Raw genomic sequence first — 26,351 nt, forward strand, 5'->3', positions numbered from 1 at the left:
GCTAACGCTAGCGATGCTAAGCTGACGTCACGACCAAACGTTAGCGACTGGTTCTGGCAGATCCAGAGTGGCTCTGGGCAGATCCAATAGTTTTAAACTTCAACAGAGTACCCCCCGCCTTCAAGGAAGTTAACACTGGTCAATGGAGAGAGGCCAGACTCTCTGGACCAATGAAATAGGACCAGAGTCTGGTAGGACCAGGCTAGTGGACCAGAGTCTGGTAGGACCAGGCTAGTGGACCAGAGTCTGGTAGGACCAGGCTAATGTACCAGAGTCTGGAAGGACCAGGCTAGTGTACCAGAGTCTGGTAGGACCAGGCTAATGTACCAGAGTCTGGTAGGACCAGGCTAGTGGACCAGAGTCTGGTAGGACCAGGCTAGTGGACCAGAGTCTGGTAGGACCAGGCTAATGTACCAGAGTCTGGTAGGACCAGGCTAGTGGACCAGAGTCTGGTAGGACCAGGCTAGTGGACCAGAGTCTGGTAGGACCAGGCTAATGTACCAGAGTCTGGAAGGACCAGGCTAGTGTACCAGAGTCTGGTAGGACCAGGCTAATGTACCAGAGTCTGGTAGGACCAGGCTAGTGTACCAGAGTCTGGTAGGACCAGGCTAATGTACCAGAGTCTGGTAGGACCAGACTAGTGGACCAGAGTCTGGTAGGACCAGGCTAGAGTACCAGAGTCTGGTAGGACCAGGCTAGGTTTCCACACCCTCTTAAACGTCAAAGTCTGACATCAACAAAGAGTAAATCAGAAACAGAATTTAATTGTTTTGTTAGGAAGAATCTTTGACTCCGACATACAAAAGCATTTCTTGCAAGTAACGAGTAACGAAGACGCTTAGGGGAAATGTAGTGAAGTAAAAGTATACATTTTATTTAGGAAATGTAGTGAAGTAAAAGTATACATTTTATTTAGGAAATGTAGTGAAGTAAAAGTATACATTTTATTTAGGAAATGTAGTGAAGTAAAAGTATACATTTTATTTAGGAAATGTAGTGAAGTAAAAGTGAGTCAAAGTTTCCAGAAATATAAATAACAAAGTAAAGTACAAATTCTACTTAAGAACAGTAAAGAAGTAATTGTACTTTGTTACCTTACAACATTGCTTATAGTCATTTTGGTGCCTAAACTTAAAGGATTACTCCACCGTTTGTTGAAATACTTCTTATCACGGTCTACCCTGGCTGTAGATAGGGGGGCCAATGCATTTTTTGTCTCAGTGCAAGTAATTAGGTTGTTTTTTTTTGTCTTTTGTTGGCTCACTTTTACTCACAACATGCTAACCGGCAACATAGGATTCCATTCACTACGCTAAGCTAAATAGCGGCGGCGCTGCCGGTGTTGCACCGGACTAAAACAATGACCGGCCCATTTTGGATAGGATGTCCTACAAACTGGTGTGTATACATTTTCGTATGATATCGTACGAACCCATTTATGAGATGTGTTGGCATTATTGCGGTGTACAGTATGTAGCATTTTACTGCTGTAGATGTTTACACAATTAAAACCATAGAATAATCTGTTCAGCGTGTGTTAACCACAGACTTTATTTCAGACATCTAAAAATAAAAATAACAAAAACATTCAAAGAAACTTCAAGACGAAGTGAAAAAACGCTGCTAACGGTTTTCCGAGTGTTATGACTCGTTCATGCCGCACTTTATTTGGTCATAAACAACTTAGGACAGATGTTGGTCAGCTGTTCTAAAAACTTGTTAATAGTAGCATTTATATTTACAATTTCATAGTCTATATTTGTGAGGACTATGGTTAACTGCTCCTCAGATCTCTGCAGGGTAAATCCAGACAGCTAGCTAGACTATCTGTCCAATCTGAGTTTTCTGTCGCACGACTAAAACTACTTTTGAACGTCCACATGTTCCACCAAAACTAGTTCCTTCCAGAGGCTATTTAGCAGAGGCACCGTGGCTCCGTCTGGAGCTTAGCCCCGCCTCAAGATGATTGTGATTGGTTTAAAGAAATGCCCAATAAACCAGAGCACATTTCTCTCCCATCCAGGAATGCTTTGTGGACTAGCCAGACCTTCCTCTGCAGCACTGTGGAGGAAGGTCTGGCAAAGCGAGAGACTAACATTTTCATAACTCAACTTTTAAGACAACTGACATGAGAAAATGCTCAGAAAATGGAAACGTTCAACCGCTACAAATTCCATCTGCTGTTTGTTTTGTCAACGTGTTTCAATAATTCAGTAGAGAAAGTTACTGTAGATATTGAGTCAAAATCAGCACATTCTTGTCAAATTTTGTCTAATTAAATCATCAACTCAAAGCATTTGTAGCTTGATATTCACGTGTAGTATTTATTTAACCAACGATAAATAATATATGACATGTTTGTCCCTGAGAAACCGAGGATGTTCCTGCTCTCCCTCTGCTAAGAGGCTTATCTCGGGCAGCATGTAGCAGTGAGAGAACAACAAGCAGCCAGCGGCGAAATATAAAACACAAATCTGGATTGAATCATCAGGCCACCTGGGCGAGCGAGCATCCCTAAACTTGCAGAGAGAGAGAGAGAGAGAGACCGAGAGAGATGAAACCATAGAAACATCCCAGATAGCCTCAGGCTGCACTACGTGGCCAAAAGTATGTGGACACCTGAATATTGCAGCTCTAACAGCCTCAAGTCTTCCGTTTTCAGGCGTCCGGCAGATGTTTGAAACAGCTGCAGAGATTTTTCAGATGTCACACATGCCTATTTCAGACAATGCAATGTGTTTTTTGAATGGTTTATTCATCTTAAGTAATATAATTTCCAGGGTGTCTCATACTTCGCCACCTTACTTCCTGCTTTGCTCTCATCTTAATTACTACGGTGGCCACTAGAGGGCGCCGCCACTAGAAACCTAAATATGAGTTGTAACATAGCTAAACAGTGACTGTCCACTTTTTTAAAGGCTCTGGTTCCGGAAGTGTAGCCTGGATGCCAGCCGAACTTACTTGTGGAGCAACTATGCTCGAACCACAGCTTTTCGGACCAATCAAATTGTCAGGGGGGCGGGCTTTATACGATGACGGACAGATAATCAACAGTAACGTAATGAACCACGTCACCAAATAGCGCTTGGGTTGAATTTGTTTACAACAAAGTTGGCTGACGCTGGAGGATTGAGATGTGTAGATTCCAAGGGGGGCTAAGCTTCGCTTCAGAACTCGAACCTCCCGTGGCGCCATTTTGATGCTACCAAGCCATCACCTCCCGTTAGCATCCCATTGACTCCCATTCATTCTGACGTCACTTTGACAGCGAATAACTTTACATCTGAAGCGTTTAAAGACTCTATTTGTCCGTTGTTTATTTCTAAAGAAACACAACAATGTATAAAAGGCTCCATTACCTTGTACCTCACGTTATGGCTCCGTAGCAGACGCTTTTATAACAATAGGCTAACGATTGGGTCATAACCACGAGACTTACTGTCACACAGTAGAGGAATTACCGTATAGTACAGGAGAAGCTCACAGGCAGTTTGGACTTCCATTAGCTGTTTAGGTTTAATGACTAATGTTAACTAGCATGTTAGTGATCAGTAATTAGCCTGTGTCTATGTTATCTCCTTACATATACCTACGCTCTCCGTCTCTGTAATATTGGGAATGATCTGAGTATGACCACGTCAGGCTACCAGAAGTGTTTTTCCCCGTTCAATTGTTCCATTGACGTTTCAGAAATTGCTAAAGCCGCCTACACATGATAGAGGGTGAAACTGCTGCCGTCCAGCTAGGCGCCGCGCTAGCCCTGGCGTCGCGCACCGTTCGGAATTGGCGCTTTGCGCTACGCTCAAAGTTGAAATAATTTCAACTTTCAATCAAATGTTTTATGGTCACAATTTGGCGCAAAAAAAAAACATTTTGAAAAACGGCAAAAAAAGACAAAAGTACAGTATGGTAGCAGCTCGCTCTAGCGCTACACTAAACGTTTTCATGGTAACAGCAAGTTGGACCAATCAGAGATGTCGCTGTTATGCTTAGGATTGTGGGTAGTGTAGTATTATAGTGTGGTATACTGTACAAACGATGTGGGCGTTTTTCTTGGGGAGGAAAAATGTCTTAAATTTGATAAATATTAGGCCTTAAAAATCATTAAATAGTCTTGTAGCCTAGTGAATGTCTTAATTGCCACAAACAACATTTTTTTTAAATAAATGTAGTGGAGTAGATCGTAGTAAATGTACTAAGTTACTTTCCACCACTGGTTGATTATTGGACTTTTTGCAGTATTTTTAAAGAGCAGTATTTCTACTTTTACTCAAGTAAAATATATCTTTAAAGTACTAATTTTCACCTCTGGTAACCGATAATTAAACAATAACAAGGATAGACGACACACATTTGGGAAGAAGGGAGGAGAGAGAGAGAGAGAGAGAGAGAGATAGAGGAAACAGATTTAACTGAAAGCCGTTGGTGTTTAAACTCAACCGTTGACGACCGTTATATTTTAAACTCCGCAGTTTCTCAGCAGCAGGGAAACAGCGTACGTCGCCGCCTCCTCCTCCTCCTTCTTCATCCTCCTCTTTCTTTATCTTTTCCTCCTCCTCCTCCTCCTCCTACTCTTCATCATCCTCCACGGGTCCTCTCCATGCCGGCGGAGGTCTCCGCGGGGCTGCCATGGCGAAGATCCGGGTGTCGTACGAGTACTCCGAAGCCGAGGACAAGAGCATCAGGCTGGGGTTGTTCCTGATCGCCTGCGGCATCCTCAGCCTCTTCATCCTGGGCTTCTGCTGGCTCAGCCCGACCCTCCAGAGCCTGCAGAGCAAGCCGGCCAACTGCACGGTGAGTCCGGCTCCGAGGCTCCGCGCAGCCCGCCGCACACCGCTGCTGGAGCCTCGGATCTGTACCGTTAGTATTGGGAGGGTTAGTGGAGGCAACGTTAGATAAAACACGAGCTAGGCAAATACACGACTTTAATATGGGATTTTCTTCAGCAGTGTTGTTGCCATTAAAAGTTGTGTCACTTCTTACAGTGTTGTGTTTCACATAGAAGTAATTTTGTGTGTGTTTTTGTCTTTTTTTTGGTCTATTCTTATCTGTTTTGTGAGTTTATTGTATTTTTTTCGTCTATTTTGGTCTGTTTTGTGTTACAGTGTATATATATTATTGTTGTTGTGTTTCAAATAGAAGTGTTTTTTTATTTTAATTTTATTCTGAATTTGTAGTTGTTGTGACTGTGGATGTTATCGGTAACGTTGTTATTAAGCTATTATTATTAGTAGGCTACTAATAGGTACTAAACATAGCTACATATTTTTCATTATATTAAGACTATTAGGCTATCCAAGTTTTGGAGGCAGTAAAATAGGAGCCAAATACTCGACTTGTATTGGTATTTGTTTCAGCAGCGTTGTTGCCATTAAAAGTTGTGTAACTTCTTACAGTGTTGTGTTTCAAATAGAAGTATTTTTGTCTGTTTTGTGTGTTTTTTTTGGTCTGTTTTGTGTTACAGTGTATATATTGTTGTTGTATTTCAAATAGAAGTATTTTTTATTTGAATTTTATTCTGAATTTGTAGTTTTTGTGACTGTGGATGTTATCGGTAACGTTATTATTCAGCTAATATTATTAGTAGGCTACTAATAGGTACTAAACATACATATTTTTTGCATTATATTAAGACTAGTATCCGAGTTTTGGAGGCAGTAAAAAAATAGGAGACAAATACTCGACTTGTATTGGTATTCTTTAGCAGCGATGTTGTGTTATTTCCTAAAGTTTAACGTCATATTGTTGTTGTGGTTCAAATAGAAGCACGTTTATTTCTGTGTTATTCTGAAATAGTTTTTGTGACTGTGGAGCTACTTATCAGTATTATTAAGCTATTATTATTATTATTATTAGTACCAATATGTATTAAATGTCAATATTTTGCATTATACTAAGACAAGTGTCCAACTTTAAAGTAATATTAGTCAAAACAGGAGCTCAATACTCAACTTTTATTGGTATTTTTTAGCAGTGTTGTTGCCATGAATAGTTGTGTAACTTCTTACAGTGGTGGATTTGTTGTTGTTGTATGAAAAGAAGTGTTTGCAGTATTGTTGTCAAAATGAGCATGGATTTCAGGGCGATAAATCAGAGAGTCCCTCATGGGCTTTGTTTATTTGCAGATGAGCTCACAGAAGATTTCTTTTAGCATCTGGATTGTTCCTGACATCTGTGTTTTTTTTTTGTTTTTTTTGCAATTGAAATGGGTCATAGCAACAGAAAAATGACAAGAGTGTGCATGAGATTGGTGTAGCTACGCAGGTTGTTGTAGATTAACTTACATGTGTCTTAACGACTTTTAAAGGGACAGTTCAGATGTTTTTAAGTGTGGTTGTATGAGCTAATGTTACTATACGGGGGATGGATTTTAGACACCTAACAACATCTATATTAGGTGAAGTGGACGCTATATTTAGAGTATTTTCAGCGCTTTCCCTTGCTGTCAGACGGCCCTTTACGACAGGGAACTGAAGCTGTCATCTCTGCATCATACAGACAGTTTATTAAAAAAATAGATAGATTATAAAGACAGTAGCGTTTATGTTTACATGTGGGCTCCATCTTGGAAAACAGTCATGACCACTGTCACTGCCCAAGGGGGTGAGCTTCGCTTCAGAACTCGAGCCATCTATGGCGCCATTTTGTTGCTACCTGGCCATCACCTCCTGTTAGCATTCCGCTGACCGCCATTTTTTTTTTTACGTCACTTTGACAGAGAATAACTTTACATCTGAAGAGTTTAAAGACTCTATTTGTCCGTTGTTTATTTCTAAAGAAACACGACAATGTATAAAAGGCTCCATTACCTTGTACCTCACGTTATGGCTCCGTAGCAGACGCTTTTATAACAATAGGCTAACGATTGGCTAATCATAACCACGAGACTTACTGTCACACAGTAGAGGAATTACCGTATAGTACAGGAGAAGCTCACAGGCAGTTTGGACTTCCATTATCTGTTTAGGTTTAATGACTAATGTTAACTAGCATGTTAGTGATCAGTAATTAGCCTGTGCCTATGTTATCTCCTTACATATACCTACGCTCTCCGTCTCTGTAAGATTGGGAATGATTGAGATTTCTCTCGGCACAGCTACCAGAAGACTTCACACTTTCAGACAGGTTGCTCACGTCACATCTACGTTGTCTCTGTCAGTTGGAGGCTGCTCAGTAAAGCAAGACATCACCAGAAAAGTGCTTCTAATATCCTTCACTGGTCTCCGTCCAGAGCAATGGGATCTATTGGTCCATTTTATATATGTCGATGTCACTGCCCGATGTGAGTCGAGCGCAGATTTGAGTCGCGCATGCGTTACTTTGCGACATGTAGCCTCCAAGATGCTAACGGCTTTTTACGAGCTAACGTTAGCAATCTAACAATCATCCATCCATCCATCTTCGTCCGCTTATCCGGTGTCGGATCGCGGGGGGAGCAGCTCCAGCAGGGGACCCCAAACTTCCCTTTCCCGAGCAACATTAACCAGCTCCGACTGGGGGATCCCGAGGCGTTCCCAGGCCAGGTTGGAGATATAATCCCTCCACCTAGTCCTGGGTCTTCCCCAGGCCTCCTCCCAGCTGGACGTGCCTGGAACACCTCCCTAGGGAGGCGCCCCAGGGGGCATCCTCACCAGATGCCCGAACCACCTCAACTGGCTCCTTTCGACGCAAAGGAGCAGTGGCTCTACTCCAAGCTCCTCACGGATGACTGAGCTTCTCACCCTTCTTTTAAGGGAGACGCCAGCCACCCTCCTGAGGAAACCCATTTCGCCGCTTGCAGCCCTGGATCTCGTTTCTTTCGGTCATGACCCAGCCTTCATGACCATAGGTGAGGGTAGGAATGAAAACTGACCGGTAGATCGAGAGCTTTGCCTTCTGGCTCAGCTCTCTTTCTCACAACGGTGCGATAGATGGAATGTAATACCGCACTCGCGCGCCGATTCTCCGACCAATCTCCCGGCTCCATTGTCCCCTCACTCGCGAACAAAACCCCAAGGTACTTGAACTCCTTCACTTGGGGTAAGGACTCATTCCCTACCCGGAGAAGGCATTCCATCTGTTTCCTGCTGAGAACCATGGCCTCCGATTTAGAGGTGCTGATCCTCATCCCAACCGCTTCACACTCGGTGCGAACCGATCCAGTGAGTGCTGAAGGTCGCCCAGGCCGATGATGCCATCAGGACCACATCATCTGCAAAAGCAGCGGTGAGATCCCCAGCCCACCAAACCACAACCCTCCCCACCCCGACTACGCCGCATATCCTGTCCATAAATATTACAAACAGGATTGGTGACAAACGCGCAGCCCTGGCGGAGGCCAACCCTCACCTGAAACGAGTCCGACTTACTGCCGAGAACCCGGACACAGCTCTCACTTTGGTCGTACAGAGATTGGATGGCCCTGAGTAGAGACCCCCTCACCCCATACTCCCGCAGCACCTCCCACAGTATCTCCCGGGGGACCCGGTCATACGCCTTCTCCAAATCCACAAAACACATGTAGACCGCATTGTTCCTCCTCAACCTGAGGTTCGACTATCGGCCGAACCCTCCTTTCCAGCACCTTGGAGTAGACTTTACCAGGGAGGCTGAGAAGTGTGATACCCCTGTAATTGGCACACACCCTCTGTCCCTCTTTTAAAAAGGGGAACCACCACCCCAGTCTGCCACCCTTTGGCACTGTTCCAGACTTCCACGCAATGTTGAAGAGACGTGTCAACCAGGACAGCCCCTCCACACCCAGAGCCTTGAGCATTTCTGGACGGATCTCATCAATCCCCGGGGCTTTGCCACTGTGGAGTTGTTTGACTACATCAGTGACTTCCGCCGGAAATCGGCGACAATCCCCCGGCATCCTCCAGCTCTGCCTCTAACATAGAGGCGTAATAGTCGGATTCAGGAGTTCCTCAAAATGCTCCTTCCACCGCCCTATTACCTCCTCAGTTGAGGTCAACAGTGTCCCATCCTTACTGTACACAGCTTGGATGGTTCCCCTCCCCTCCTGAGGTGGCGAACAGTTTTCCAGAAGCACTTTGGTGCCGACCGAAAGTCCTTCTCCATGTCTTCTCCAAACTTCTCCCACACCCGCTGCTTTGCCTCTTTCACGCAGAGGCTGCAGCCCTTTCGGCCCTTCGGCACCTGCAACTGCCTCCGGAGTCCTCTGGGATAACATATCCCGGAAAGACTCCTTCTTCAGTCGGACGGCTTCCCTGACCACCGGTGTCCACCACGGTGTTCGTGGGTTACCGCCCTCTTTGAGGCACCTAAGACCCTAAGACCACAGCTCCTCGCTGCAGCTTCAGCAATGGAAACTTTGAACATTGTCCACTTGCGGTTCAATGCCCCCAGCCTCCACAGGGATGCACGCGGCGCGCCGAGGTGCGAGTTGAAAGTCCGTTGGACAGGGGCCTCTCAGACGTTCCCAATTTACCCGCACTACACGTTTGGGCTTACCAGGTCTGTCCAGAGTCTTCCTCACCCCCTGACCCAACTCACCACCAGATGGTGATCGGTTGACAGCTCTGCCCCTCTCTTCACCCGAATGTTCAAAACATACGGCCTCAGATCAGATGAAACGATTATAAAATCGATCATTGACCTTCGGCCTAGGGTGCTCTGGTACCAGGTACACTTATGAGCATCCCTATGTTCGAACATGGTGTTCGTTATAGACAATCCATGACTAGCACAGAAGTCCAACAACAAACAACCACTCTGGTTTAGATCAGGGAGGCAGTTCCTCCCAATCATGCCTCTTCCAGGTGTCTCCATCATTGCCCGATCGTTCGGAAGTCCCCCAGCAGAACAATGGATTCCCCAGGCTGGCGCCCCCATGCAGGATTCCACTCAAGGTCTCCAAGAAGGCCGAATACTCGAACTCCTGTTTGGTGCATATGCACAAACAACAGTCAGAGTTTTCCCCCCACAACCCCGCCGCGAGGCGTGGGGAGGCGACCCTCTCGTCCACCGGGGTAAACTCCCAACGCGGGCGGCTCAGCCGGGGGCTTGTTAGTATCCCCCACACCCGCCCGGCGCCGCACACCCTGAGCAACTCCGGAGAAGAAAAGAGTCCAACCCCTATCCAGGGAGTACAGTTCCAGAACCGAGACTGTGCGAGAGGTAAGCCCCACCAGATCTAACCGGTAGCGCTCCACCTCCCGCACCAGTTCCGGCTCCTTCCCCCACAGAGAGGTGACGTTCCACGTCCCCAGAGCCAGCGTCTGCTGCCCGGGTCTGGTCCGTCGAGGCCCCTGACCTTCACTGCCACCCATGTGGCAGCGCACCCGACCCCAGCGGTTCCTCCCACAGGTGGTGGGCCCATGACAATCATAGATAGCTAAAACGTTTTTGAAATGATTTCCATCTTCTGTTATTGTATGTAAAGAGAAACGTTTATTATTTTAGGGATTTCACAAATTTCAGTAAGATGTTATGCCGTAAACCGTTTAAATCTGAGCATGCGCGACTCACATCGGGCAGTGACACCAGTCGAACCACGAATGACTGTTTTCCAAGATGGCGCCCGCATGTAAACAGGAGCGGTACTGTCTTTATGAACTATCTTTTTAATTAACTGTCTGCACACTTACAAAGTTCTCAATGCTTCAGTTTACATGTAGTGACCCTCATTATGCTACCGTGGAAGTGTGGTGCTATTTTGAGCCTTGTTAGTCGCGTAGAAATAGCGATTTACCCTCTGCCCTGTAAGCTAGCATTAGAAGCTAATCAGCGGTTTGCGCTAGCTTGTTTCAAGCTAGAGACACTAGAGATTAGCATGACAACATATCCCAGAGAACGGTCGACACTGTACGCATGTGTTATTAACCCCTCGGTTCATTTTGCGGTTCATTCATGACTTCGGGGTCACATTTTTGTTTTATATCAGAAAATATGGGACGTAGAAATAAGCGCTGAAAATGTGTAGAAGAAAAATGTAACAATTTAAAACGTTGGAAAAAGTAAAAAAAAGGCGTCAAAAACACCCGAAATAAAGGTTGACGGGAAGACAACACAAGTTAATACAACCATGGTGAACAAAAATCAATAAGCACTTTTTATTTTACCATATCTCTTTACATAAATATTTTTTTCTACTGCTATGGGCTAACAGTTCGATCAGACATACATTTAAATGCCCTCTGTAAATGAACAGTATTACATGGCTGTGCTGCCGCCTGCTGGTAGGGGCAGTAATTACAATTTGACCTACTTTCACTTACCTACGGCGCCGTAAAGTCTAGACTCAATCAGATGTCCCTGATCTGCGTAACAACCGAACAGTGGGACGTTTGCCTTCAACAGACCCACAGTAATAACCTAATTAATATACCATCATTACTGAGATTAAACTACATTCTCCGTTATATTTGCACTGAATAACGCATTCAATAAACAGAAACATTAACTCTTGCAGCGCACATGAACAGATGTGCAATATTAGCTCACACATAAAATAGCACCCTGGTGAATTAGCCTGTTGCTAACGTACATTCATAAATCCTGAATAACATCGTCTCGTACCTACAGGACATCAGACTAACTTAATGCACGCACACAGACAGTAGTGTCCATAAACTTAGTCCAATGAGGGAAGAAAGGAAAGTGTGACAGTGTTTCACCTTTTCTCTCTCAACTACCGCATGCTTAATTGCGTTACTAGTCCAGGGCTGCTACTGACAGGGAGAGAGAGAGACTGTATCACTAACAGCCAATTTAGTCTGCTCAAAGCGAGGGTCTTTTTCACAAATAGGTTGCACGTAAAGGGAAAAAAGTATCTTCCACTTAAGGGGCCCTATCTGCACCGTGTGCAGCACAGTGCAAAGTCCGACGCAAATGTCATTTTCCACGCCAGCGACTAGGATTAGCGTGTGTTTGACAGGGTGGGGGGGGGGGCATGGCATCACGATGGTGGCTCTCCATCGTGATGGCTGTGCATCCCCAGACAGCAAAATGTATTTGGGCCAGATTTGGACCAGGTCTTCATTAGCATTTGGCGCAGATCCGCTAAACGGACCTGGGCCGGGCACATCTGTTCCAACGGCCCAATACCGGAACAGGTTGGAATTACGGATCAGAGACAGATCTGGGCCAGAATTGGCCCAGTACAGTTATTAATGCCATGATGTGTGGTGCGGATATGGCCCAGACTCATATTTTACATCTGGGGGTCATCTGGCCCTGATCTGTGATTCATATTTACAAATATCCACGCAATTTGTAATTTTCAAAATAGTTTTTATTTTTTATTTAAAAAAGGCAAAAGAGAAAACTACAGCTTGAACAACCATCTGACGTGAATCCAGATGCACAAAAAGAGAAAAAGCATATGATTAAAGATCATTGTTAATTATTCAAATTACAAAAAAAAATACAAAACCAAGTAACCTAATGTGAACACTGCGCCTACTGTAGGTATATTTACTGCTCATTAGTTGGGTGAAACCGGGCACGGCGTCCACCCCCGCAGTCTTAAGGCAGATGTGATGGCTATTGATTTATCTCCGTGTCCGTGGCTTTGTCAGACATGCGATTCTTCCTCATTGCTCCTGTAAGACGTAGCCTACAAAAAGCACACAAAGCAAAGAAACAAACAGTATGTTAGATTAAGTATTCAAAGATTATTTATTACATGACATTATAGTAAAATGCTTGCACAAATGTGACGTGGTGTGTAGTGAGTGAATGAGTGAGAGAGTGATTAAGTAAAGACTAACAAAACTAACAAAAGACGGTTTAGCCTAGAGGGTAGCGCTAACAAACGATTTTGCAGCTAACACACAATGGACACGATATTCAGTAATTTTGGTGAATAATAAGCAAAGATCACTGATTCAGCCTTAAAGCCTGTTCACATTAGTTGTGGATGTTTAAAAGAACCTATACAGTGCCTTGCGAAAGTATTCGGCCCCCTTGAACTTTTCGACCTTTTGCCACATTTCAGGCCTCAAACATAAAGATATAAAACTGTAATTTTTTGTGAAGAATCAACAACAAGTGGGACACAATCATGAAGTGGAACGAAATTTATTGGATATTTCAAACCTTTAAAACAAATAAAAACTGAAATATTGGCGCGCAAAATTATTCAGCCCCCTTAAGTTAATACTTTGTAGCGCCACCTTTTGCTGCGATTACAGCTGTTAAGTCGGGGTATGTCTCTATCAGTTTTGCACATCGAGAGACTGACATTTTTGCCCATTCCTCCTTGCAAAACAGCTCGAGCTCAGTGAGGTTGGATGGAGAGCGTTTGTGAACAGCAGTTTTCAGTTCTTTCCACAGATTCTCGATTGGATTCAGGTCTGGACTTTGACTTGGCCATTCTAACACCTGGATATGTTTATTTGTGAACCATTCCATTGTAGATTTTGCTTTATGTTTTGGATCATTGTCTTGTTGGAAGACAAATCTCCGTCCCAGTCTCAAGCTTTTGCAGACTCCATCAGGTTTTCTTCCAGAATGGTCCTGTATTTGGCTCCATCCATCTTCCCATCAATTTTAACCATCTTCCCTGTCCCTGCTGAAGAAAAGCAGGCCCAAACCATGATGCTGCCACCACCATGTTTGACAGTGGGGATGGTGTGTTCAGGGTGATGAGCTGTGTTGCTTTTACGCCAAACATAACGTTTTGCATTGTTGCCAAAAGTTCGATTTTGGTTTCATCTGACCACAGCACCTTCTTCCACATGTTTGGTGTGTCTCCCAGGTGGCTTTTGGCAAACTTTAAACGACACTTTTATGGATATCTTTAAGAAATGGCTTTCTTCTTGCCACTCTTCCATAAAGGCCAGATTTGTGCAGTATACGACTGATTGTTGTCCTATGGACAGAGTCTCCCACCTCAGCTGTAGATCTCTGCAGTTCATCCAGAGTGATCATGGGTCTCTTGGCTGCATCTCTGATCAGTCTTCTCATTGTATGAGCTGAAAGTTTAGAGGGACGGCCGGGTCTTCGTAGATTTGTAGTGGTCTGATACTCCTTCCATTTCAATATTATCGCTTGCACAGTGCTCCTTGGGATGTTTAAAGCTTGGGAAATCTTTTTGTATCCAAATCCGGCTTTAAACTTCTCCACAACAGTATCTCGGACCTGCCTGGTGTGTTCCTTGTTCTTCATGATGCTCTCTGCGCTTTACACGGACCTCTGAGACTATCACAGAGCAGGTGCATTTATACGGAGACTTGATTACACACAGCTGGATTCTATTTATCATCATTAGTCATTTAGGTCAACATTGGATCATTCAGAGATCCTCACTGAACTTCTGGAGAGAGTTTGCTGCACTGAAAGGAAAGGGGCTGAATAATTTTGCAGGCCCACTTTTTCAGTTTTTATTTGTTAAAAAATTTGAAATAGTCAATGAATTTCGTTCCACTTCATAATTGGGACCCACTTGTTGTTGATTCTTCACAAAAAATTACAGTTTTATATCTTTATGTTTGAGGCCTGAAATGTGGCAAAAGGTCGAAACGTTCAAGGGGGCCGAATACTTTCGCAAGGCACTGTAGCTACTACAATCATAGCCTAGCTATAGGTCTAGCCTACCCAGCGTATTGTCTGACACGTCTCAGGTTGTCAGAATGTCAGTGTAAACTAAGTTAGTAAACGTTTATGTTTAGCCTATACATATTTAACATATTAACATGACATCAACAGCAGTTTACTTTTACAATTTTACTTGTATAATGCACTTACCAATAATCACAAAGACGGTGCAGCCTGCAGTCTTCCTCTCTGCATTTCAAATAGAGTTGCGGGTTTATGCAGGAAAAAAGCGTTCCGTTAGTTGTGGCGCGTCCGGTCTGCGCAGCTCCCGTGGATCTGGCCCAGACCCGCCGGGCGGACTCCATTCAGTTGTGGCGCGTCCGGTCTGCGCAACTCCCGTGGATCCGGCCCACATCATGATGTACTAGAACGGGCCCACACCCGCCGAGCGGACATATTTCAGTTGTGGCGTGTCCGGTCTGGCCCACACACGCTGGGCGGACATATTTCAGTTGTGGCGCGTCCGGTCTGCGCAGCTCCCGTGGATCCGGCCCGCACTCGCCGGGTGGACATGTGGCGTGTCTGGTCTGCGCAGCTGTCCCGGATCTGCGTCGCACCCGCCGGCAGACTGTCATTCTCAGAAGCTACAGACAAGTCTGGCGCAAAGTTGGTGCAGATCTGCATACTGAGTGTGACTGCTGCGCGAATCTGCTGATTCGAAAACGGATCTGGCACAGATGTAAATGCTGTCTGGGTCAGCACAACCCTATCACATACAGCAAACATCTCCTCAATATCTGCTAGCTGTCTGTCTCCTGAACACACCGTAAAAAACATCTCACTATCTGCTAGCTGTCTGTCCCCTGAACACACTGTAAAAACATCTCCTCACTATCTGCTAGCTGTCTGTCCCCTGAACACACTGTAAAAACATCTCCTCACTATCTGCTAGCTGCCTGTCTCCTGAACACACTGTAAAAAACATCTCCTCACTATCTGCTAGCTGTCTGTCCCCTGAACACACTGTAAAAAACATCTCCTCACTATCTGCTAGCTGTCTGTCCCCTGAACACACTGTAAAAAACATCTCCTCACTATCTGCTAGCTGTCTGTCCTCTGAACACACTGTAAAAAACATCTCCTCACTATCTGCTAGCTGTCTGTCCCCTGAACACACTGTAAAAAACATCTCCTCACTATCTACTAGCTGCCTGTCCCCTGAACACACTGTAAAAAAAAACATGGTCTCTGTAGACACCCCAGGCTCCACAAACGCCAACAAATACAACCTGGGCCAACCTGCACCACCAAACATAACAAACAGAGTTCCAGCCAATAACCGACGAGAAGGATTTGGGGTGTGGGGGTTGGGGGGGGTAGTGCCATGGATGTATTAGTGTGCGAAAGGGAGGGGAGGAGGAGGAGGGAGGGGCGAGCTTGTTTGACAATACTTGGAACGTCATCAAGAAGTGACGTCACCCAACATCTCTTAGAGCACCTTTAAGTAACTGCATTTAATAGGTTTTAAATAAATAACAATTGTAGTGTATTTCATCTGGAGTATTTCATCTAGCCTAGAAATCTAGACCACCCTAGCGGCAGCAAATGTAATTTGCAGCCAGGGTCGTCTAGCAACTCTCCGTTGGCTTGCGAGCTGGAAAAACCAAACTCTAGTCAGGCCAATCACATCGTGTATAGAGTCGGTGGGCGGGGCTTATGGCTGCTGCTGCTGCTGGTGAACAGAGGTCTTCTGAAGACTTGGAGTTCAGCTTTTCTTTGAGAAAAGAACAAAGAACGGCACTGAAGTCATTCTTAAAAAAGGGAAGATGTGTTCGGAGTTTAAAGTTCAATCTATCAACCAGCGTTGCTCTGATTTGTTGGAGCGCTATCCTATCGCGTGCAGAGGGTTATTTGAAAGACAACCGTTTATCCCGCCCCCTCGGATTGAGCCCTGACCAATGGTGAGTTCCCAGACCTCAACATCTGGATGTGGGTCTGGCTGGTCAGGCTAGGAGTTCCCTCCACTCTCTTATGATATATGATAGAACATACCCTGTCACGTTAAATAGTTTATTATATTTTAAGTTGAACAATCCCATCTTGTTGGGTTGTAACCATCATCTCTCTCCCTACGTAGCAGCAGAAAAACATGACCTTTAGTTCTACAGAAAGTTGAAACCTTTCATTTTTTTTATCATTTATTTGAATCTTTTTTTTTTTAATTGTCGATACAAAGTGTGTTTTTTGTCCTCCTACGGGTGATTTTGTCCTTGGTGCTGCGTCACTCTCCACCGTGGATAATTATAACTGTTTTGCCTCGCGTGGCTGTTTGGGAGTTTTCATAAATAAACATAAATACAAATTACACTCCTGGCTCTTTACTGCGGAGGATGGATTCGTGCCAGCTTGATTTATCTGGCTGTTAGCTTATTGCATCGGCCTGAAATAATGTCAGTGCATTACAGAGAGTGGAAGCCTTTTGTTGTGTGTGTGTGTGTGTGTGTGTGTGTGTGTGTGTGTGTGTGTGTGTGTGTGTGTGTGTGTGTGGTTTTTTTGTCTTTAAATCACAAACTCGAGAGTCCACTACGTCAGTCACTAATCCACAGCTTAGTGAAACATAAATCACAATACTTGGACTTTATTGCAGTTCCCTGACCTTCTTGAGTGATGAAGAAAGGTCTGACTTTTATCAAATCTGCACAGATTGATTGTGCATTCACCATGTATTGATATTTGTGTTCCTGCCTGCAGCTGTTATTTCAGTCCTTTAATGAGCAGGGAGCTCAAATGCAACCATCACTCTTTATTATTTTTTTATTATTATTTTTGAATCTAATCACTCACATTCGGTCACATATATCAACAAATAGTAGCCGGACTTATTCAGAGTCCACACACATATTTTGCCGTCACATGTAGGACCAAATACATCCAGTAAATTGACTATTTGCAACTCTGCCTCCTATAAAATGTTCCCATACAACAAAATAGGCGTTTTAATGATGACCGTCTCCACCCAGATACTCAGGACTGACCTGAACAGGCCTGTTCTCATGAACCAATCAGAATCAGAAGAGGTTTTATTGCCACATTAAGTTACACTTATGTGGAATTACATACATACATAAACATAAAAAAACATTAATTAATATGCAGGGATGCACCGAATCCAGGATTGGGCTTCAGATTCGGCTGAATATTTGGGCTTTTTGACGGTGGTTCTGGTTTCTGCTGAACCGTAGAATTTCTTCCCAGCGAACCGAACCCTACGCTTGCACTCTCGGCGCGCTACGCTGGTTGCCGTAGTGACGGCGCCGTTGATTACGGGAAGGTGTTTACGTAGGTGGAGCGTTCAATGCAGCAGGCTGTGAGGAAGTGGACATGGAACTGGTGAGCAGAACAAGTTGTTGTTTGGCAGAACTTTCAGTCAAAAGAAGTCCATTCAAGTCCAGCTACAATCTGTTCAATGCTGATTGGTCTGGTGGTGGCGAGGACTCTAAACTATACACAACATGGCCGCTGTTACAACATCTGGTCTGAAACATCTGAAAGAATACGAGTCGTGCACGAAGGAATCATCCCTATTAATATGAAATAAACAATAAATACAGGAAAACAAATACATACACACACAAAGTAACTGTTTTATTTGTTTAATTCGTACATATTAGGGGTGTGACGAGTAGGGCTGTCCTCGATTAAAGAAATTCTTAGTCGACTATCACTTATACGATTTTGTCGACTAATCGATTAGTTGATGTAATCGACAGAGCTGTGCGCTTTGAGAGGTGGTTAAGACTAGAAAAGCACAATATAAATGTAGTTAATTAACCATCTGTAAAACTGAGTTTCTCCACAATTAATGCTGCAAAAGCACCACTTTAAATCTTGTGTTTACCACAAATGTGCTCATAAGTTTCTTGGAAATGAGTAATTAAGCACGAATAAGCATAAAAAATGACTTACCAACTAAAGAAATCTTAGTCGACTAAGACCAAAACGACCGATTAGTCGACTAAGAGGTGGAAGCCCTAGTGACGAGACACTCGGCTCACGAGAACGAGATGAGATTTTACCGCTATTTTAAAGAAAACTTAAATGATGAAATATGACTGGAAAAATAGTCCCAAAATGAGCAGTCTTACACTACACTATAACTTTTATTCTTGTATTTGTAGGCTATATCTTATCATTTTTATGTTTTATTTTCATGACCGATTTTAATTGCTCTTTCATGTTTCGTGTAACGCGCTCTAAATTGCCTCGTTGCTAAAAGAATAAAGTTGCCTTGCCTTGTCCTACAAACTCCAGCCTGTCAGTCAGTCACCAGGGCATTAGAGAACATCTGTCTGTCTAGGCTGCACGGTGATCTCGCTTATATATTATATATTAAGTTATTATATAATTATATTAAGTTTTGAAAAGTCTAACCACACATGTTTCCGCTTTACCGACACGACCTTAACACCTGCCGAGGAGGCGTGGTGTGTGTTTGTGTCGGAGCTGATCCCGGATCAAATTATGGACAAAACTATGTATGTTTTTGGAGAGTAAAGTAGCATGTTTATGGTGAAAAAGATTCCCATGACGGACCTGCTGTGTCTTGCTAACGGTTGCTAAGCTAATCACGTTGTAGGGGGTTTAGGATAGCAAACAAACTCTAATAACTGTATGTACAAAATTGATTACATGTTTTCTGTAAGTACCGTGTACAGAAATACAAACTGAAGTTGGTCGGTAACAGTGTGCTCCTCTCTTGGTCCAGGTGGTGTCGGTGTTGCGCCCGGAGGAGATGTTCGAGTGTGTGTTTACGTGCGGTACCGACTGTAAGGGGACGTCTCTTTATCCCTGCCTGCAGATCTTCGTCAACAACTCGGAGTCCAACTCGGTGGCTCTGCTGCACTTCGACGAGCAACAGCTGGTCCTCAACCCAAAGGTAACGACGCGACTCCAACCAGACCTTCCTCCACAGCGCTGCGGAGGAGGAAGGCCTGGCTAGTCCACACCAGCATTTCTGAATGGGAGAAGAACGCGCTCTGTGTTTATTGGCATTTCTTTAAACCAATCACAAGAGCTAAGCTCCGGACGGAGCCACGGTGCCTCTGCTAAATAGCCTCTGGAAGGAACTTGTTTTGGTGGAACGTGTGTACGTTCAGAAGTAGTTTTAGTCGTGCAACAGAGAACTCTGATTGGACAGATAGTCTAGCTAGCTGTTAGACAGACAGACAGGCAGACAGACAGATAGTCTAGCTAGCTGTTAGACAGACAGACAGACAGACAGACAGACAGATAGTCTAGCTAGCTGTTAGACAGACAGACAGACAGACAGACAGACAGTCTAGCTAGCTGTCTGGATTTACCCTGCAGAGATCTGTAGGGCTGTGTGCTCGATTGAAGAAATTCTTAGTCGACTAACACTCATTCAATCGTATCGACTAATCGATTAGTTGATTTAATCGACAGATCTGTAAATTAGGGGTGGGAATCACCAGAGGCCTCACGATACAATATCATCACGATACCTATGTCACGATACGATATTATTGCGATTTTAAACATATTGCAATATTCTGCGATATACTGCAATGTATTTACTTTTTTTTTTCCAACTTCAAATTCTTCCCAATTTCAAATTATGTCCCCAAAAGGAAACTTTGTCAACATCTGTTTTATCTAAAAAGATACATGTCTCTGTCTGTTCATCTCACTTCAATTTTATTGCTGCAAAATCAGATTGTCAAGCAGACAGACTGACCAACACATATAACATCGATACTTGGTGTCTGTGTATCGATACAGTATTGCCACGGAAAATATTGCGATGCTCTGCTGTATCGATTTTTTCCCCCCCACCCCTACTGTAAATCTGAGTTTCTCCGCAAAGAGTCGTGCTAAAAGCACCACTTTAATTCTTGTGTTTACCAGAGATGAGCTCGTACGTTTCTTGGAAATAAGCATTGACATATATATATAATGGACCAACAGACCCCGTTGCTCTGGACGGAGACCAGTGAAGGCTATTAGAAGCACTTTCCCGGTGATCTCTAGCTTTACTGAGCAGCCTCCAACTGAGAGAGACAACGTAGATGTGACGTGAGCAACCTGTCTGAAAGTGTGAAGTCTTCTGGTAGCTGTGCCGAGAGAAATCTCAATCATTCCCAATCTTACAGAGACGGAGAGCGAGGGTATATGTAAGGAGATAACATAGGCACAGGCTAATTACTGATCACTAACATGCTAGTTAACATTAGTCATTACTGATCACTAACATGCTAGTTAACATTAGTCATTAAACCTAAACAGATAATGGAAGTCCAAACTGCCTGTGAGCTTCTCCTGTACTATACGGTAATTCCTCTACTGTGTGACAGTAAGTCTCGTGGTTATGACCCAATCGTTAGCCTGTTTTTATAAAAGCGTCTTCTACGGAGCCATAACGTGAGGGAAGGGCCGTATTGGAGCCTATACATCTTTCGTGTTTCTTTAGAAATAAAAATGGACAAATAGAGTCTTTAAACTCTTCAGATGTAAAGTTATTCGCTGTCAAAGTGACGTCAGAATGAATGGGAGTCAATGGGATGCTAACGGGAGGTGATGGCTTGGTAGCAACAAAATGGCGCCATCGGAGGTTCGAGTTCTGAAGCGAAGCTTAGCCCCCCTTGGAAATAAGTCACTCAGCATGAAAACAGCATCAGACATGACTAATGGAGTAAAGAGATCTAAGTTGACTAAGACCAAAACGACCGATTAATCGACTAATCGCCTAAGAGGGAGCAGCCCCAGAGATCTGAGGAGCAGGGAACCAGAGTCCTCACAAATCAGCCGCAGGTTAGAACGAGAAACAAATATCTCGTAAACAACGTGTGGTATTTGTGTTGGCGGTATTTGTGTTGGCGGTATTTGTGTTGGCGTGAGCGTCAGAAGAGTGTGAGTCCGACCGATGATTTTGGAGCGAACGCCCACCGTCGAGCCGACCAGAAATAGATGAAGAGAGAACACCAACGCGCCGCACACACCGGTGTGAATGAAAGACTGAAACATAACAAACAACAACAGCAAACACACAACAATATCAAGCGTTAAGTATTTCCTGGTTGTGCCTGTGTATTTTTGTGTTTTTGTGTTTGTCAGGTGGTGTGTGTGTGTGTTCTCTGTCTGTGTGTGTGTGTGTGTGGGTCTGTGTGTGTGTGTGTGTGTGTGTGTGTCCTGTGTGTGTGTGTGTGCTGTCTCGTGGTATGTGTGTCGTGTGTATGTGTGTGTCCTGTGTGTGTGTGTGTGTGTGTGTGTGTGTGTGTGTGTGTGTGTCTGCTTGTGTGTGTGTGTGTGTGTGTGTGTGTGTGTTTTCAGTTTATCTTCCGTGACATTAAAACTCAGAACATGAATCCTTCTGAAAGAAGGTGACATGTTTGTCGCATACTGGGTCTTGTCTTGGTAGTTTTCTACATCATTTATATCACCTATTTTAACATTTTTCAATGAAAATGAGAATAATGAAACAAAAATTATAATTTCCTCCAATATCGTGAATCATATCGCAATCGCAACATCAGTCAAAAATAATTGCAATTCGATATTTCCCTCATATCGTGCCCTGCTATTCTCTTAAAGATACCAACGCACAAATATGAACTTCAGGCCACTTATGTAGGCTACGGCGAGAGCTCTGCGTGGAGCTTCTACGGGACCATAAATCAAGTCATCACCACGGCCACTAGAGGGCGTCACCACTAGAAAGGTAAATACAGGCCCTAATGGCTGCTTGAATAAACAACGTCTGCGAGAGTTTTCTTGGGGAGGACAGTCTCTTTATTCGTTGTTGTATCTGAATGCTCGCTCAGGCCTCCTTCACACTGCCTGTGTGGACAGATAGTCTAGCTAGCTGTCTGGATTTACCCTGCAGAGATCTGAGGACCAGTTAGCCATAGTCCTTGTCGGTACACGATCCGTTCTGCACATGCGCAAGATAATACTGTTTACGACCAGGGTTCAAAATTAACTTTTTCAGCCACCAGCCAAATGGCTAGTGAATGTTCAAATTTTACCAGTCACTCAATAGATTACAATTGTTTTTTTGGCTGGTGAATGAAGCAAATCTACCAGCCACTTGTATATTTTACCAGCATTTGGCAGGTGGATGGTGCTAATTTTGAACCCCGGAGAAAGGGCGCCTTAAACGCCGGAGAAAGGGCGCCTTAAACGCCGGGGAAAGGGCGCCTTAAACGCCGGGGAAAGGGCACCTTAAACGCCGGAGAAAGGGCGCCTTAAACGCCGGGGAAAGGGCGCCTTAAACGCAGGAGAAAGGGTGCCTTAAACACCAGAGAAAGGGCTTTAAACACCAGAGAAAGGGCCCTTAAACGCCGGAGAAAGGGCTTTAAACGCTTTGGAAAAGGGCTTTAAACGCCGGAGAAAGGCCCGGGAAAGGGGCTTTAAACGCCAGAGAAAGGGCTTTAAACGCCGGAGAAAGGGCTTTAAACCGAGAAAGGGCAATAAGGCGAATGAATCACCCCTACAACCTCCACGATACTGGTAAATGAATACTGAAACATTACATTTTCGATAGTCAAAAACCCACCCCCTAATAGATTCAAATAACGTCACATTTACACGAACTTCCATGAGACCGGTGTGCAGGAGGCCTAATGCTCTTCTGTCAGAGGGAACACATGAGGGAAGTTTGAAGCCTGGGTGTGATAATCAGGTTTTCCACGTGCTTTTGGGTACGCCATGTCGGGAGGAGAGACTGCGTGCGAGGAAGAGGAAGAGGAAGAGGAAGAGATGGGCGTGTCCCGAGCCGAACTCACTAAACAATCACAGTCTGTTGGTCTGCGGGGCTTCTCCCTCCTCTTAATCTTCCTCTTCTTCGGTGCACGTCTGGGTCGTCGCTACAGCAACAGAGTAAATATAGAGGGGAGAGAGGGCACGTCATCGATGCCGCTCAGTCGCCATGGCGACCACACCGGAGATGATAGAGAAAGAGAGAGAGAGAGAGAAATAGACAAGTCACGCTTCATTTAGAAATCCTTTAATGTCTAATAGAGGGAGAGGATGGATGTCTCACTCTGTGATCGTTGGTAACTAATGACAGAGAGACCTTTAATGCTCTGCCCCCTACAAGCTCTGAATATTAAAGGGGTCACTGTGTTTTTTTTCCAACCTGGATCCTATTTTCCCAATGCTTTGTGTCTAAGTGACCGATGGGAACAACGATCTTTGAAATTGGTCCAGTATTAGGCGAGATCGCTGCAGTCGGCAGGGGCGAAACAAGCCGAAAAGTAGCACCTTAAGTCACCGTCCACTGAAAGTTCTGTTTCTGCAGCTGACAGACTCCGATTATTATTCTAAGTGTCTGACAACATTATGGAAAGGATCCCTACAGAGATAGAGCTTTTAGTTTAAGAGTAAGATCCTTTTAGTTTAACATGAAACAGCCCCGAAATCACCATCACCAAACTCCACCAGACTCCATGTAAATAATCAGGACTTTTATCATCGTAAAACACACTTCATTCAAAGTCAACAGAAACAAAATAAAAATCAAAAGCCGTCTTGGTTCATCTTTCCACTGTTCCAACAATCACCACTCTGGTTTGGTTGAAATAAACTCTTAATTCACCCATTTACATGTGGAGATATGCTGGCTCTATACACACTAAAAGTCCTGATTATTTACATGGAGTCTGGTGGAGATATGCTGGCTCTATACACGCTAAAAGTCCTGATTATTTACATGGAGTCTGGTGGAGATATGCTGGCTCTATACACGCTAAAAAGTCCTGATTATTTACATGGAGTCTGGTGGAGATATGCTGGCTCTATACACGCTTAAAAGTCCTGATTATTTACATGGAGTCTGGTGGAGATATGCTGGCTCTATACACGCTTAAAAGTCCTGATTATTTACATGGAGTCTGGTGGAGATATGCTGGCTCTAAACACGCTTAAAAGTCCTGATTATTTACATGGAGTCTGGTGGAGATATGCTGGCTCTATACACGCTAAAAGTCCTGATTATTTACATGGAGTCTGGTGGAGATATGCTGGCTCTATACACGCTAAAAGTCCTGATTATTTACATGGAGTCTGGTGGAGATATGCTGGCTCTATACACGCTAAAAGTCCTGATTATTTACATGGAGTCTGGTGGAGATATGCTGGCTCTATACACGCTAAAAGTCCTGATTATTTACATGGAGTCTGGTGGAGATATGCTGGCTCTATACACGCTAAAAGTCCTGATTATTTACATGGAGTCTGGTGTAAATATGCTGGCTCTAAACACGCTAAATGTCCTGATTATTTACATGGAGTCTGGTGGAGATATGCTGGCTCTATACACGCTAAAAGTCCTGATTATTTACATGGAGTCTGGTGGAGATATGCTGGCTCTATACACGCTAAAAGTCCTGATAATTTACATGGAGTCTGGTGGAGATATGCTGGCTCTATACACGCTAAAAGTCCTGATAATTTACATGGAGTCTGGTGGAGATATGCTGGCTCTAAACACGCTAAAAGTCCTGATTATTTACATGGAGTCTGGTGGAGATATGCTGGCTCTATACACGCTAAAAGTCCTGATTATTTACATGGAGTCTGGTGGAGATATGCTGGCTCTATACACGCTAAAAGTCCTGATTATTTACATGGAGTCTGGTGGAGATATGCTGGCTCTATACACGCTAAAAGTCCTGATTATTTACATGGAGTCTGGTGGAGATATGTTGGCTCTATACACGCTAAAAGTCCTGATTATTTACATGGAGTCTGGTGGGTTTGGTGATGGAGATTTCGGAAGCTGAGTCATGTTAAACAAAAAGGATCTTACTGGTCCCTTAAGTATATTTTGATGCTGATACTTTTGTATTTTACTTCGAAGTCAGGTCTTTGGATCGAGTATTTCTGCGCTGTGAGACAGACAGAGTTAATTGCAGGACGTTGTGTGACGGAGAGACGGATGAAGAGAGACAGACCTGCACTTAATTTGTTTTGTGTCTGTAGGGGGCGATTAGTTAATGGAGCCGCCTGTGGACCAGATGACTGACATGACATTTACTGCTATAGACTCCAGCAGTTCATATGTGCTGGTGTTAAAGGGTCAGTCCTCTTTATTACAACTGGGATCTTATTTTGGAGGTTTTTTTTAACCATCGTTTCTGTCAGTGATAAAGATAGCTGACGTCTGGGAAGCAAACCAACACGTTAGATAAACCCTCCTTTTGTCAAATGGGACCCATCAGAATTTGGGTTTATTTCAACCAATTTGTCAAAATAAATAACGTGGATGGTTCCTTTAAAACGCAGTAAAATAATAAAATAAATGATCGGTTCACTACTTTTATTGAATTTGGGGGATTTATTAAATTTTATAGCATATGGAGAAAAACAATTATGAAAGAATCGCAGCAAAAAGTGACAAACAATTAAAATGTGATGTTGTAATGAAATAATTCATTTTAAAATTTTGACCCAGAAAAACAAAAGGTTGCATGGAAAAAAATAATTTTAAAAAATAAAGTAAATTACAGAAAATAGACGAATATTAGTTTTGTTAGCGCGTTCACGAACGTTAGCTGACGTTAGCTTATGTGTGTTGCCAGATCTCGCGAGAGTTCGGTCCTGAGACAGAAACAGGTCTCAAAAAAAGTTAATTTTCTCCTGATGTGTCTGTCTGAAAAATGCCATTTTAGTGTCAGAATGTTCTGGAGATATATGGCTTGTTGAAGAACGGCTCTAATATTTACTTTTGGGGACTATGCGGCGAAAGAATCGCTCGTAATCTGTGTTCACGTTCACTTCTGCCGTTGGAATAAACACACTCAGGACCTGCCGCTAGTCTCCTAAAGAGGCGTGGCCGAGCCCACGGGACACTG

The 26,351-nt window shown here is 43.9% G+C and overlaps 1 protein-coding gene across 1 annotated transcript in view; it reads left to right on the top strand.

Annotated features, from left to right (window-relative positions):
- The first annotated feature begins 4,347 nt into the window (after nucleotides 1–4,347).
- LOC120553800 (calcium-activated potassium channel subunit beta-4-like) overlaps nucleotides 4,348–26,351 on the top strand; it is a 59,199-nt gene continuing 37,195 nt past the window's right edge. The window contains exons 1-2 of the mRNA XM_039792515.1: nucleotides 4,348–4,794; nucleotides 19,247–19,417. Of these exons, the coding sequence (XP_039648449.1) occupies nucleotides 4,630–4,794; nucleotides 19,247–19,417 (336 nt within the window). The 5' untranslated portion in view covers nucleotides 4,348–4,629. The remainder of the gene's footprint in view (nucleotides 4,795–19,246; nucleotides 19,418–26,351) is intronic.

Source organism: Perca fluviatilis, chromosome 23 (genome assembly GCF_010015445.1).
Source record: "Perca fluviatilis chromosome 23, GENO_Pfluv_1.0, whole genome shotgun sequence".
Taxonomy (NCBI): Eukaryota; Metazoa; Chordata; class Actinopteri; order Perciformes; family Percidae; genus Perca; species Perca fluviatilis.